The sequence below is a fragment of the Pteronotus mesoamericanus genome, unplaced genomic scaffold (genome assembly GCF_021234165.1).
Source record: "Pteronotus mesoamericanus isolate MK-2021 breed Mesoamerican mustached bat unplaced genomic scaffold, CSHL_Meso_final contig_171, whole genome shotgun sequence".
Taxonomy (NCBI): Eukaryota; Metazoa; Chordata; class Mammalia; order Chiroptera; family Mormoopidae; genus Pteronotus; species Pteronotus mesoamericanus.
Genome location: NW_026555070.1, coordinates 955,039 through 969,218, shown reverse-complemented (window position 1 = coordinate 969,218; position 14,180 = coordinate 955,039). Strand labels below are relative to the sequence as shown.

At 56.3% G+C, this 14,180-nt stretch overlaps 1 protein-coding gene across 3 annotated transcripts in view; it reads left to right on the top strand.

The window, feature by feature from the left end:
• TBC1D9B (TBC1 domain family member 9B) overlaps positions 1–14,180 on the top strand; it is a 41,941-nt gene that overhangs the window by 18,805 nt on the left and 8,956 nt on the right. For all 3 annotated transcript variants that reach the window (XM_054566278.1, XM_054566277.1, XM_054566280.1), the window contains 7 exons: positions 8,271–8,432; positions 8,688–8,838; positions 9,251–9,465; positions 11,223–11,340; positions 12,170–12,455; positions 13,652–13,781; positions 13,916–14,014. In XM_054566278.1, coding sequence (XP_054422253.1) covers positions 8,271–8,432; positions 8,688–8,838; positions 9,251–9,465; positions 11,223–11,340; positions 12,170–12,455; positions 13,652–13,781; positions 13,916–14,014 — 1,161 coding nt within the window. The remainder of the gene's footprint in view (positions 1–8,270; positions 8,433–8,687; positions 8,839–9,250; positions 9,466–11,222; positions 11,341–12,169; positions 12,456–13,651; positions 13,782–13,915; positions 14,015–14,180) is intronic.

Here is a 14,180-nt window from a genome sequence, read left to right as displayed (position 1 = left end):
CACTTAGCATGATATTCTCCAGTTCTATTCATGCTGTCCCAAAAGGTAGGTGTTCCTTCTCCTTTCTGCTGCGTAGTGTTCCACTGTGTAAATGAGCCACGGTTTTTTAATGCACCATCTACTGAGGGCACTTAGGCCGTTTCGAAATCTTGGCTATTGTCAATAATGCTGCTATGAACATGGGGGTACATATATTCTTTTGAATTGGTAATTCAGGATTCTTAGGATATATTCCCAGAAGTGGAATTGCTGGGTCATGAGACAGATCCATTTTTAATTTTTTGAGGAAATTCCATACAGTTTTCCACAGTGGCTGCACCAGTCTGCATCCCCACCAACAGTGCACGAGGGTTCCCTTTGTCTCCATAATCTCGCCAACACTTGCTTGTTCACTTTGTTTTTGATGTTTACTTTTTAGTGTAATTATGAACTTGCACATTTAAGCCATTTGATGTGTTTCAGTCCATGACAGTTACTGTCTTCAGCTAATCTGTGACCACACCTGGTGTTATGTGCATATGAATGAGTGTGCGTGCACACAGGGGAGTGTACAGGTTGGCACCTGTGTCCTTGTGACGCAGCCCTTGCCATGTTTGATCGCTCCCTTGCTTCCTGATGTGTCAAGGTGTGTGCTGTTGGTCATTCTGAAACTTAAAATTACATGTGTGGCTCTCACGATATTTCCCTTGGGCAGAGCTGGGCTAGAGGGTGGCAAGAGTAGAAGCAGAGACCAGCTGGAGGGCGGCAGCAGGACCTGGGACCAGAGACGCCAGGGCCTTGGGCGGGGTGGTAGCAGCGAGGTTGGTGGAAGTGGTCAAATTCGGGGTATGTGTTCTTTTACTTCTTAAAATTTACCATCTGAACCATTTTTAGCTGCACAGCTCAGTGGCATCGAAGCACATTCACACCGCAATGCGGCCGTCACTGCCACCGTCCACTGAGCTGCTTCATCCTGAAAAAGTGACTCTCTGTCCCCAATAAACATGCCTCGTCATTCCTCCGTGCCCCCCGCCTGGGAACCACGCTGTTAATTCTGCCTCTGAGAGCATTTCCGCTCCAGGCACCTCACGTAAGAGGGGTCGTGCACTATTTGTTCTGTGACTGGCCCATGTCACCTAGTATAACATGCCCTGTGTGTGTGTGTGTGTGTGTGTGTGTGTGTGTGTGTGTGGCAATCCCTCTTCTGGGTATTTATCCGAAGATATATATGTATATAGTATCACATTTTGTTTGTCCATTCATTTTTTAAATTAGTTTTGTGTTCAATTACAGTTAACATTCAGTATTCTATGTTAGTTTCAGGTATACAGCGTCGCAGTTAGGCGTTTATGTAATTTACAAAATGACCCCCAACACATAGTTGTCACAGAATTATTGACTATACTCCCTGTGGCGCGCTCGGCCTCCTCACGACTCCCGGTCTGTAGCTTCCAATTTTTACTTCATAATCTAGTCACCGTTTTGGCCCAGCCCCCAACTCTCCTTCCACCTGGCAACCCATCAGTTTGCTCTGTATCTATGAGTTTGTTTCTGTTTTGGGTACTCATTTATTTTGTTTTTTAGATTTCACATAGTAGTGAAATCATACGGTATCACTGATCATCAGAGAGATGCAAATTAAAACCACAGTGAGCTATCACCTCACACCTGTCAGAATGGCTGTCTCAGGAAATCAACAAACAACAAGTGCAGGGGAGGCTGTGGAGGACAGGGAGCCCTCGTGCCCTGCTGGTGGGGACGCAGGTGGTGCAGCCACTGTGGAGAGCAGTGTGGCGGTTCCTCAAAAAAAGTAAAAATAAAACTACCATATGATTCAGCAGTCCCACTTCTAGGTCTTTATCTGAAGAAATCCAGGGCACTAATTACAAAGGATGTGTATCCATTTATCTTTTGACCACCGCTTGGGTTGCTTCCACCTTTCAGCTGTTGTGAATGATCCTGCTAAGAACATGGGTGTAAAAATTTCTCTTCATTATAAAATAATGTAAACTGTAATTGAAAAAAAATTTCTTAATTTAAAAAAATTCTGTTCAAGACCCTACTTTCAGTTCTTTTGGGGAAGAACTGCCCAGAAGTGGAATTTCTGGGTCAAATAGTAATTCAGTGTTTATCATATGTACCATAGAGTCTTCCACATTGGTTGTACCACTGTACATTGACCAGCAAGGCAAAAGGGTTCAATTTCTCCTGTTTCATGCTAATACTTGTTATTTTCTGTTTTTTAAAAAATGATAACCATTCTAATGGGTGTAGTATGATATCTCATTTCTTTTGATTTGCATTTTCCAATGATAAATCATGTTGAGCATCTTTTCCTATGTCTCCCGGCCATCTGTATGTTTTCTTTGAAGAAGTGTCTATTCAGTTGCCCATTTTTTTAATTGGGTTATTTGATTTTGTTGTTCAGTTTTAGAAGTTCTTTATATATTGTGGATGTTAGCCTCATATCAGAGATATGATTTTAAAATATTTCCTCTCATTCTGTGGGTTGCCTTCTCAGTCTGATGAGTGAGTCCTCTGATGCACATACGTTTTTAATTTTTAGGTAGTTAAGTTTACATATTTTTCCTCTATTACTTGAGCTTTTCGTGTCACATCCAAGAAATAATTGCCAGTCCAATGTTATGAAGCTTTTCCTCTGTTTTGTTCAGAATTTTATAATTTTACCTCTTGCATTTAGGTGTTTGCTCCATTTTGAGTTTCTGTTTGTGTGTGGTATGAGGTAAAGGTCTGATCTCATCATTCTGTGTGTGGATATAAAGGTTTTTCAGCATCATTTGTTGTAAAAACTATTCATTCCACATTGAATGGTCTTGGCATCTTTGTCAAAATCATTTGACCATCTATGCGAGGGTTCATTTCTGGGCTCTCAGCTCTATTCCATTGGCGCATATGTCTATCTTTATACCAGTACCACACTATTTTAACTACTGTAGCTTCATAGTAAATTTTTAAATCAGGAAGTCTGAGGCCTCCAACTTTATTGTTTTAAAGATTTTTTTTTTTTTTTTTGGTTATTTGGGGTCCCATGAGTTTCTATATGAATTTTAGAAAAGATTTTTTCCATTTTTACACACACGCACACACAAAAAGTCTTTAAGATTTTGATATGGATTGTATTGAATCTGTGGATCACTTTGGGTAGTACTGATATCATAACAATCTTAATTCTTCCAATCCATGAATATGGTATTTGTGTCTTCTGTTTCTTTTCGCAGTTCTTTTACTTTTTAGTGTACATCTTTCACTTCCACAGTTAAGTTCATCCTAAGTATTTTATTCGTTTTGGTGCTACTGTAAATGAAATTATTTTCTTGGCTTCCTTTTGGGATTGTGTGGTGTTAGCGTATGACAGGGTAGACTTTGAAGGCAGGCCTGAGAACGGATGGATTTGGTGTGGGGTCTAAGAGAAGGAAGGGGGTCGGGGATGGCACTGGTTTTGGCCCGAGCAGCTTAAAGCACAGAACTGCCCTTTAGTGACACGAGGCGGACGCAGGAGGAGCAGGTCTGGAAGAATTCCGTTTTGGATGGATGGCGTTTGGGGTTGAGGACGGGGAGGCCCGAGAACTGACCTCTGGAGATGGCAAAGCGCGGTCACGGTGGCTCAGCGGAAGGACGGGGGGGAAGCCGGATTGGAGTGGCCTTCCCTGGCGCACGGTGGCAGTGGCTGGGTAATTTTAAAATCTTACCGAATTTCCTCATAAAAACGCAGAGAGCAACTCTAAGGGTACAAGTAAAAGCCCACGGACAACCGCTTGGACGGGAGCAGGAGAAAGGGCGCCTGGACACTCCAGACCAGGGCCAGTGGGGTCAGGCCGCCGAGTGCTGCGCCGTCCTGCACGGACACAGGGGCAGCGCCTGCGCAGATGTCACGGCAGAGGTGGGGGACAGAGAACGGTTCTGCTCCGACAGCCCGGAGAGCCGAGGAGTCCGCAAAGCACCCAACAAGGTAGCTCCCTGCCCCCAAAGCAACGACTCACTGACCAGAACCTCAGCAAGTGCCTCTGAGAAACAGCCACTGAAGCTGGGAGCAGACCCCTCAGGCTCCCGTCCCCCGATGAGTCAACAGGACGCACGGAGCCCGGGGTCTGCTAATGAGCCGAAGGGAGACAGAGAAGCCAGGATGGCCCTAGCAATCGAAAATCTCAAAAATAGGACTTCTGGTCAACAGGGAAGCATAGGTAGGTACACCTCGCCTCCTTGCACAACCTCAAGAAAAATTACAACTAAACCTCAAAACAAATAATACCCAGAACTGCCAGAAAATTGAACTGTATTTAAGTCCAACAACAAAAGATTTGAAGACACCACATTAACCCAGATGGGTAGGCGGGGCAGAGACGTGGAGCCGGGGCAGAGAGGCAAGGAGACACAGTGTGGCATGGGGAGGGCTGGCGGAACGCGTGGTCCCACATTCATGTGTGGTGGATAAAATCAGGAGAGGTATCTTGGGAGCGAGGGATCCCAGCCCCAGGCCAGACTGCGCAGCCCAGCGTTCCAGCACCAGGAAGGTAAGTCCCCATACCTTCTGGCTGTAAAAACCAGTGGGAGTGGGAGTTAGTTTCCAAGAAACTAACAGTTTCTTGGAAAGTCTGTTTAAAAGGCCCCCGTGGGCTTAGAAGGTGCTCAGACCCACCCACTCTGGGATTCCCCAGCAAGGCAATGGCTGGAAGGGCGTCAGTTGCAGACAGGAAATGGGGGAAGTGACTGGAAATGGAGTGAGTGCTGGGCAAACCTCCAGAATCCAGAAGCAGAGGCATTGTCCCCTCTCCAGCCAGTCCCCCACGTACAGAGCCACAAGGCTGTGAAGTGGGTGCCCTGCCCTGGTGACTGCCGAAGGCTGCACACCACCCAACGTAACAGGTGCCTAAGGCAGAGAGTCAAAGCCGCTCTACCTCATACACAGAAACAAACTTAGGGACGCTGCCAAATTGAGGAGACAAAGAAATGTGGTTCAAATGAAAGACCAGAACAAAAACCCAGAAAAAGAACTAAACAAAATGGAGATGGCCAACCTGTCAGATGCAGAGTTCAAAACACTGGTTACCAGGGTGCTTGGAGAACTCATTGAGTACGGCAACAACATAAAGGAAGAAATGAAGATTAAACTAAGTGAAATAAAGAAAAATCCACAGGGAACCAACAGTAAAGGGAAGGAAGCCGGGATTCAAATCAACAGTTTGGAACATAAGGAAGCAATAGAGACTCAACCAGAACAGAATGAAGAAATAAGAATTCAGAAAAACAAGGAGTGTTTAAGAAGTCTTTGGGACATCTCCAAAAGTGCCAAATCCGAATCATAGGGGTGCCAGAAGGAGAGGAGGAAGCACAAGAAATTGAAAACTTACTTGAAAAAATAATGAAATAAAACTTCCCTTATTTGGGGAAGGAAATAGACATCTAAGTCTAGGAAGCACAGCGTCCCAAACAAGTTGGACCCAAAGAGGACCACACCAAGACACATCATAATTAAAATGTCAAAGGTTAAAGATAGAGAATCTTAAAAGCAGCAAGAGAAAAACAGAGTTACTTACAAAGGAGTTCCCATAAGACTGTCAGCTGATCTCTCAAAAGAAACTTTGCAGGTGAGAAGGGACTGGCAAGAAGTATTCAAAGTGATGAAAAGCAAGGACCTATGTCCAAGATTACTCTATCCAACAAAGCCATCATTTAGAATGGAAGGGCAGATAAAGTGCTTCCCAGACAAAGTAAAACTAAAGGAGTTCATCACCACCAGGTCCTTATTGTATGAAATGATAAAGGGGCTTACCTAAGAAAAAGAAGAAAATAAAAACTATGAACAGTAAAATGACAACAAACTCACAACTATCAACAACTGAACCTAAAAAACAAAAACTAAGCAAACTAGAACAGGAACGGAATCACAGATTCTGAGAACTGGAGATCACATGGAGGGTTATCAGCGGGAAGGAGGAGGGGTTTAGAAACTTAATTGGTAGGCACAAAATAGACGGGGAAGTTAAGAACAGTACAAGAAAGGAGAAGCCAAAGAACTTATGTGCACAACCCGTGGACATGAACTAAGTGGGGGGAGAGTTGCTGAAAGGAAGGGGGATACCAGGTAGAGATGGGCAAAGGGGGAAAAATTGGGACCACTGTAATAGCATAGTCAATAAAATATACTTAAAAAAATTTTTTTAAAGAAAATCTAAAAGGTAGTCTGCATCAGGGTGCTTGTGGCCTCGACTGGGGTCTTGTCCCTGGATTCTAGCAGTTTGTAATAAAAAAGTGTTTTAGTGGATCCACAGTCCTTTTCAAAACACCAGCCAGGGCATAGGGTGGACTGTGGGTGTGAACGTGGCAGAGTTCTCTTCTTTTTCCCCTTTAAATTTTTTTAATTAAAAACGGCTCCCCTGCGGCACAGTGGACATGCTGCATGCTGTCCGTGTGGCAGGAGTGGACTTGCACGTCATTCCCGGGAAAGCATCACGGCCACAGGGCGCCCTGTGCGGGACACGGAGGGCCGGCGCCACGCCGGCAGCCTGGGGGGCCAGAGCCGGCCGCAGGGCGCTGGGCAGGCGCCCCAGCCCAGACCGAGCCCGTGGGCCGCCACCCGAGAAGTCCACGCAGCAGCCGCCTGTCCTCAGGGCTGGCCTCTGCCCGCCGGACGGGGCTTCCTGCCAGTAGTGGCATCCCTGGGCTGCGGCGGCACCAGGGTGGCAGAAGCCCCGTCGCTTCCTTGGCTCACCCGTGTTCCCTGTAGAGTCGCCACCACACTCCCGTGGTGGGCGCTGGGTGACACAGCACCCCAAGCCCCTGAGGCTGGGGGTGGGAAACGCTCGCTGGCCTGGGGCCGTCACCCAGGCCTCAGCAAACCCCGCAAAGCACGGGGCCGAGAGCAGCCCCGCTGCCGGCCAAGGGGGCCAGGGGCCCGTGTCCGCCCAGGGCGGCGCTGGTTCTGGCGGGGGGCGCTCAGGGAGGGAGCTGAGGGGAGAGCCTGCGGCGGCCCTGGCTCTGGGCCCGCCGGCCCTGGGCTGGGGACACCCCTCCTGCACCAAGCGCTGCCTGGTGCGGCAGTGCCTGCAGGACACGTGTCGGGCGCCACTCACACGGCGGGGCCTCCCTGAGGCGGGGCGGGCACTGGGACAGGAGACCCGCACCACGGTGGGCGGGGGCGGCAGCCTCGGGACCTGCTCGCTCTGTTGGCAGCGTGAGGGCTGGACGCAGCGGCTCCGGAAAAAGCCAGGGAAGAGCCGTGAAGGTCAGGGCTTCCCTGCAGACCTTTGTCCCTGGTGCTGCCCTTTCCTCGGCCGGCCCCCTATTGTGTCCTCCTCCCCTTTCCGTGCGTTCCTAGAATGCACAGGGATCGTTTCTCTTTCCCTTGGCCAGCTGTGCAGTGGGAAAGCCGATCCCCAGGCCCCAGCCCTCCTGGGGCCCCCCAACGCAGGTCGCACCCTGTGGGGAGGTAGCCCGCAGCAGACATGGTCCACCAGCGGAGGCCCTCCTTACCTCCAGTTCTGGGCCTGCATCCTCATCTTTGCCCCCAAAGCCCCAGCAGCTTCGTTGGAAGCAGCAGACCACAGACTAGAGCCCAGTCTGAAGCTGGCACGGGTGCCCAACGCAGAGAGGCACATGCGCTAGTGAACCCTGGAGCCTTCCCCTGGAGGGCGCTGTGGGCGGTGGCCTGAGGGAGAGAGGACCCCTGCCCTTACATGGCAGGCGGTCATGGCGGGGGTGGAGGGGGCACGCCTGCAGCGGGGACGGCCTCAGGCGGGACCCCGCCCCTCTGCCAAGGGGCGCAGGCTGTCAGCTCGGGCCTGTGCAGGGGATGGGCCCACGCACTCTCCCTGCTCCTGCCCCACGGCGTCGCCAGTGCTCTCTCTTGGCAGTCCCCACTGGAGCCAGCCCCTGGACAGGGGCCTGGGGACAGCCAGGGCAGCCGCCACCCACAGCCATCCCTCCAGGGCGACCTGGGCCTGCGCCCCAGAGGCTGGAACATGGACAGTGTCGCCGGGAACTCCGCGCGGTCGCCAGCCCCGGGAGGCGCAGGCGCTGGCTTCTCGGGGTTTCTCCTCTCTTGGCCCTGGCCTCGCTGAGAGGGCCTCTCAGGGTGCGCCCACCTGGGCCCAGGCGGCCCAGTGAGAGGCCGGCCAGCCTGGCGAGGCCTGGTGGAGGAGGACGGTGCGGGTGTCCGGTGGACCAGGCTGAAGTGTGGCCTGCTCGTCCAGACCGGGTGCTGCCAGCCAGGCAGTGACTGAGTGCCCGTGGGGGGCCTGCAGGCCCAGCGCTCTCCCTTGTGTTCTTTGCAGCCTGCGCCAGCTCCCTGGGAGCCGCCGGAGCAGCCTGCCAGCCCCACCTCGCCCTGCGGGGGCCGCCAGGGCTCCCTCGCACAGCAGGCGCCCACCGCTTCCCAGGGCCTGCTCAAGCTCTTCCAGAGAGACGCCCTGGTGGAGGACCTGGGGGCCAAGGGGGTAAGCCCAGGGCGTGGGCTCCATCGCTGGGCCGGGCCCGGCCCAGGCCTGGGAAGCCAGGGCCAGCCTGAAGCGCGGTGCCCATCGTGGGTGGGGCTGAGTTCCGCCCAGCCTGTGCTGGTGGCAGTTTGCTTGTGAGCCCTCGGAAGCCTGAGGTGGCTGGTCTGCGTCCAGATGGGGGAGGAGGGCCCAAGAGCCCCCTGGGCCCCAGCACCCCGGGTCGCACCCCCAGGCTCCCTGCTGCTTTCTGCCCAGGCCAAGGAGAAGATGAAAGAGGAGTCGTGGAACATCCACTTCTTTGAGTATGGGCGCGGCGTGTGCATGTACCGCACGGCCAGGATGCGGGAGCTGGTGCTGAAGGGCATCCCCGAGAGCCTCCGCGGGGAGCTCTGGCTCCTCTTCTCCGGTGAGCTGCCCTGCTGACCCCCAGCAGAAATGGGGCTCCCCTGGGCAGGGCTTGTTCGGGCCCATGCCAGGAGGGGCATCCTGGGGAGCAGGCACCAGGGTGGGGTGCTGTCGCCGGATGGCACCTTCCCGCCTGCAGTGGAATGCCGGCAGCCCCCGAGGCCCCTTTCCTGGGGACAGGCTCTGACAACATTCACAGCCTTGGCCACTTGGACAGTTTCAGGACGAGGGGTGTTGGCCTCTGGAACTTCAGTGGGGTGAGCGCTCCAAGGAGCACTCACAAGGGAACCCTTGGCCCGTACCGCACGACTGACCCCAGAGCCCCCCTTCTCCTCTGTGGCCCTGCTCTGGCACTGTGCCCAAAGTCCCGGGTGGGAGGAGGAGAGAGCCCGCTGCCCGCCGTGTCTCCACAGGGGCCTGGAACGAGATGGTGACTCACCCCGGCTACTACGCCCGCCTGGTGGAGCAGTCCACGGGCAAGTCCAGCCTGGCCACTGAGGAGATCGAGCGCGACCTGCACCGCTCCATGCCCGAGCACCCTGCCTTCCAGAACGAGCTCGGCATCGCCGCGCTCCGGCGGGTGCTGACCGCCTACGCCTTCCGGAACCCCACCATCGGCTACTGCCAGGTGAGGGCACAGCGGGGCCTGCCCAGCCCTGGGCCTGCACCACGGCCTCACACACCTTCACGGGGGCCCTGTTCCCCAGAAAATGCCCGGCCCTGGGGGAAAGCGTAACTAAAAACGGTATCAGTTGCTCCTCTCCTCCCTGTGCCGGACACTGAGCCGCCTTCTGTGTGCTGCTCGTGTGGTCCACGGAGGCACCGCACTGACTCCTGTGTGTGATAAAATACACGTGACAGAGAGCTTAGCAGCGCCACAGCTTTGGAGTGCGCAGTTCTGTGGCATTCGGTGTGGCCTTGTGCTGCCACCCCTACCATCATCTCTAGAACTCCTTCCTCCTGTAAAACCGACACTCTGTCCCCGTTAAATCACTCCCCTCGTCACCCCTGGCAGCCACCGCTCTCCAGTCCTTCCTGTCTGTGTGACGCCAACCTCTCCAGGTGCCCCTGATTGGTGGTGTCATGCAGCATCTGTCCTGTTGTGACTGGCTTGTTTCATTGGCTTAATGCTCTCAAGGTTCACCATGTAGCTGGTGTCAGAATTCCCTGCCCTGTTTTTTTTTTAAAGATCTTATTTATTTTTAGAGAGGGGAAGGGAGGGAGAAAGACGGAGAGAAACAGCTATGTGTAGTTGCCTCTCACACGCCCCCTGCTGGGGACCTGGCCTGCAGCCCTGGGACCTTTCTGTCTGCGTGACCCCACACAGAAGGTTCTGTTCCCAGCCTGTGCCCTGACTGGGAATCGGACTGACGCCGATGCCCCTTTGGTTCGCAGGCTGGCATTCGGGGCCCCCTGAGCCGCACCAGCCAGGGCTCCCTGCCTTTTTAAGGCTGAATAACATTCCATTGTATGGACAGACCACTTTGGTTAACCTGCCTGCTGACGGACACTTGGGCTCCTCCCGCCTTTTGGCTGCGCGAATGTGCGGCTGTGAGCCTGGGGCACAGCATCTGCCCCGTCCCTGCTCTCGGTCATTTTGTGTCTCTTCCCAGAAGTGCAAGCTCTGGTCATGTAGTAACTCTATATTTGACTTTCTGAGGAATTGCCATAGCATTTTCCACGGAAGCTGCACCCTTTCCATCCCCACCAACAGTGCACAAGGCTTCCAGTTCTCCTCGTCCTCACTGGCACTTGTTTTCTGCGTTGATAACAGCCGTCCTCGTGGTGCGAGGTATCACCACCTGGTGGCTCCGTTTGGCCTTTCTGGCCGCATTTCATTGTAAATCCACTGAGCCTTTTTCTGGCCAGGTCAGGTGGCTTCCTGTTCCCCGCAGACTGCTCCTGGGTTTTAGAGAAGCGACAACTCCCCGAAAGCCACCTTCTATAGGGCCACTGTCCCGCATGACGTCTGCCCTGCGCACGGGAAGCCGCTGTGCTGGCTTTAAATCATTGTTAAGCTCATCGCCCCCAGTGATGGGGTGGGCAGGGTTGCATCTTGCCATAGCCTCCCTGCCGCTGTGCAACCTCGCACGCCACTCACCCGCACGCCCACCTGTGCCCGTGTCACAGCCCCGACGCCCGACGCTGCTTGGAAGGCGTCGCATGCTCACGGCTGCCTGCTCACGTTTCCAAGTGCCTGCCAGCCCCGTGCACGGGAACGGCTGCCTGGTTTTGTCAGATTGGCTTCCGGCACATTGTTTTTTGACAAATTGCACGGAGTCCGGTGTAGGATGGTTTGTTGTAGAGCGAAACCCTTTTGGGGAGGGGACAGCTTCCCTTGGTGTCCAGCTCCAGAGCCTCCCCTCACCGTCTCTGTGCCCACAGGCCATGAACATTGTCACCTCGGTGCTTCTGCTCTATGGCAGCGAGGAGGAGGCCTTCTGGCTGCTGGTGGCCCTCTGTGAGCGGATGCTGCCCGACTACTACAACACCAGGGTGGTGGGTGAGTGCCTGCTGCCCGGAGGCCCCGGGTGGGGCTGGGCCTCCCTGGTCGGGCGCCCTGCCCGGCACGTCCCGCCCAGCAGCCCATAGGCCTCCCAGCCGTGCTGCGGGCTGCAGGCAGCGCCAGGCCCTCCGGCAGGCCAGGAGGCTGCGGCGTGGGGACGCGCTGCGGGCCCGGCCGGCTCACCAGGTTTCCGGTGGGTTCCCTGGGACAGGCTGGCAAGAAGGCAACCTGTTGCGCTTCGGTGGTTTTAAAAGTCAGCTCGATGCCTGAGTTCCTGTCCGTCTGACGTCTTCACTTTTTATTTTGGAAAACGCCCAACCTCCCCCCTAGAGCCCGCGGCGCCTGTGCACCTGTCCCCCAGCGCCGCCTCTCGTGAGCTCAGCGAGCAGCCGGCGTCTGTGCCACGAGCGCACTTGCTGACGCCGCTGACAGTGTGTGACTATGTCTGTTCCTTCACGATGTCCTTCCCTCAGCGTTTGTTTTTTGGGTCTCCGCTCTTGGGGTGCTTTAGAACCAGCCTCAGGGCAGGTGCAGAAGCCACTGAGGCCACTGTTACTTATGATGCTTCCAGGGAGAAATTCGTGTTTCCCCAGGAGAAAATCCAGTCTAATGGAAGAAATCGTTCATTTTACACACTGGTTTGGAAGCTGTAGAGAGCAAGCGTAGCGGGTTTTTTTCTTGTTCTCTCTGCCCACTCCACCCTCCTTCAGCTCCCACTGCAGCGGGGCAGCTGGGGGCCTCAGCTTCCTGGCCCCCAGGCCCCGGGCCCCGCCCAGGGCCGCCGAGCGGCGGGCAGGGCTCACCATGCGCTCGGTGCTCTCACCAGGGGCCCTGGTGGACCAAGGCATCTTCGAAGAGCTCACGAGGGACTTCCTGCCCCAGCTGTCCGAGAAGATGCAGGAGCTCGGGGTCATCGCCAGCATCTCGCTGTCCTGGCTCCTCACCCTCTTCCTCAGCGTCATGCCCTTCGAAAGCGCCGTGGTCATTGTTGACTGCTTCTTCTACGAGGGCGTCAAGGTGGTCCTGCAGGTGGCCCTGGCCGTCCTGGATGCCAACATGGAGCAGCTACTGGGCTGCAGCGACGAGGGCGAGGCCATGACCGTCCTGGGCAGGTGACCGAGGGCCCCCCGCGCCCTGCCCACCAGCTCCCGGCCAGAGCTAGAGTCAGGGACACTGGGAGGCAGGCGGCAGCCCCTTTCTCATGGAGACAAAGGGCACAAGGGGGAACGGTCACCACTTGGGGAGGGTCAAACGGGAGGTGGCCCAGACGCACTGGGCGGGAGGGCCTGCTGGGCGCAGGCGGCGGGAAGAGCAGCCTCCGGCTCGCGCCTCCATGAGCCCGGCCGGCCCGCCCTCCTGCCACCCGGGCCCGGGGTCCGCACTGGGCCTGCTGTGGCCACCGAACAGCGGTCCTGGCAGCCACCTCCTCTCCAGTGCCCACGCCTCGCCCCCACGGACGCTCCAGGGGGTGCAGCCCCTCCCTCCAGGCCCACGACGCTTCTGCCCGGGCCTCTCACCCAGCAGCGTCCCGCAGGGCCCTTTCTGATTGGCACCTGACCCGTTTCCCCCCTGGACACAGGGGCTCCCTCTACCACTGGTGGTTCTCTGTGCAAAGGGGCCGAGCCCCCCAGCCTGGCCCGCACAGCCCCACCATCGAGGCCCCTCCCGGCCCCGGCCCCGCGCTCGGGGCAGCCCTGCCGGCCGTGTGCGCACACCTGCCTGGCCGGAGTGCCCGCTGGCCGCGGTGGCCCGGGACACTGCCACTCGCCGGCTGAGCCCCCCGCCGCTGTGGGGGCTGCAGGGGGCCTGTTCTTAGTCCAGAGTGGGGTCCAGAGGCTCAGCCAGTGACCCAAGTCTGAGACTGGTTCTCATGCCACAAACACCAGCCTCCCCCAGAACAGGAACTCTGGGTGCAGGAGGCCAGCCGCCCTGTCCCGGGCTGGTCCCTGCGGACGCAGGTCCCCGACAACGTCCCCCGCTGGCCTCCTCTTGCCCCTTTCTCCCGGCCCCTGATTCTCTTGGCCAGGGAGTGCCCTGTCCCTGGGGACACAGCCGGGTGGGTGGGGAGCACATCCCTCCAGCTGGGACACAGCTCTCTCCTGGTGTGGCAGGGTCTGGGCCCACAGAGGGTCCTGCCCATGGGACCCCCGAGGACAGCCTGGGCCCCCAGGCTTCATGGGAGCAAGGCCTTCCCCCACTAGTGGATGCCCAGCACTCTGCAGGCCCCCTCATCAATGGGGAGGCTGCGCACGTTAGACCCCCACCCCTTAGCCGAGGGTGAAACGCCCCTGTCTCTCTGCCCCCACAGGTACCTGGATAACGTGGTCAATAAACAGAGTGTCTCTCCGCCTATCCCACACCTCCACGCTCTGCTGACGAGTGGAGATGACCCTCCTGAAGAGGTGGACATCTTCGAGCTGCTCAAAGTGTCCTACGAGGTCAGCGCTCACGGGGGTGCCAGGCGGGGCCATTCCGTCCGCCTGTGTGGGCGCGTGTGGCCTCAGCGGAGCGGGGCGGGGGGCGCTCCCCTGCATGGTCACCCTGGCCTCACCGTGCCACCTTTGACCCGCAGAAGTTCGGCAGCCTCAGGGCCGAAGACATCGAGCAGATGCGGTTCAAACAGAGGCTGAAGGTGATCCAGTCCTTGGAGGACACAGCCAAGAGGAGCGTGGTACGGGGCTGGGGGGCCAGAGGGCCGGGGGCCGGAGGGGCTGCTCCCGCTGCGCTGTCCTCAGGCCTCCGCTCGGGGCGGGCGGGGGCAGAGCTCCCCAGGGCCGCCTCGCAGGGGTGGCTTCGGGTGCAGGCGCCCGTCACAGTTCCTGCTCACCGGCTGGTCA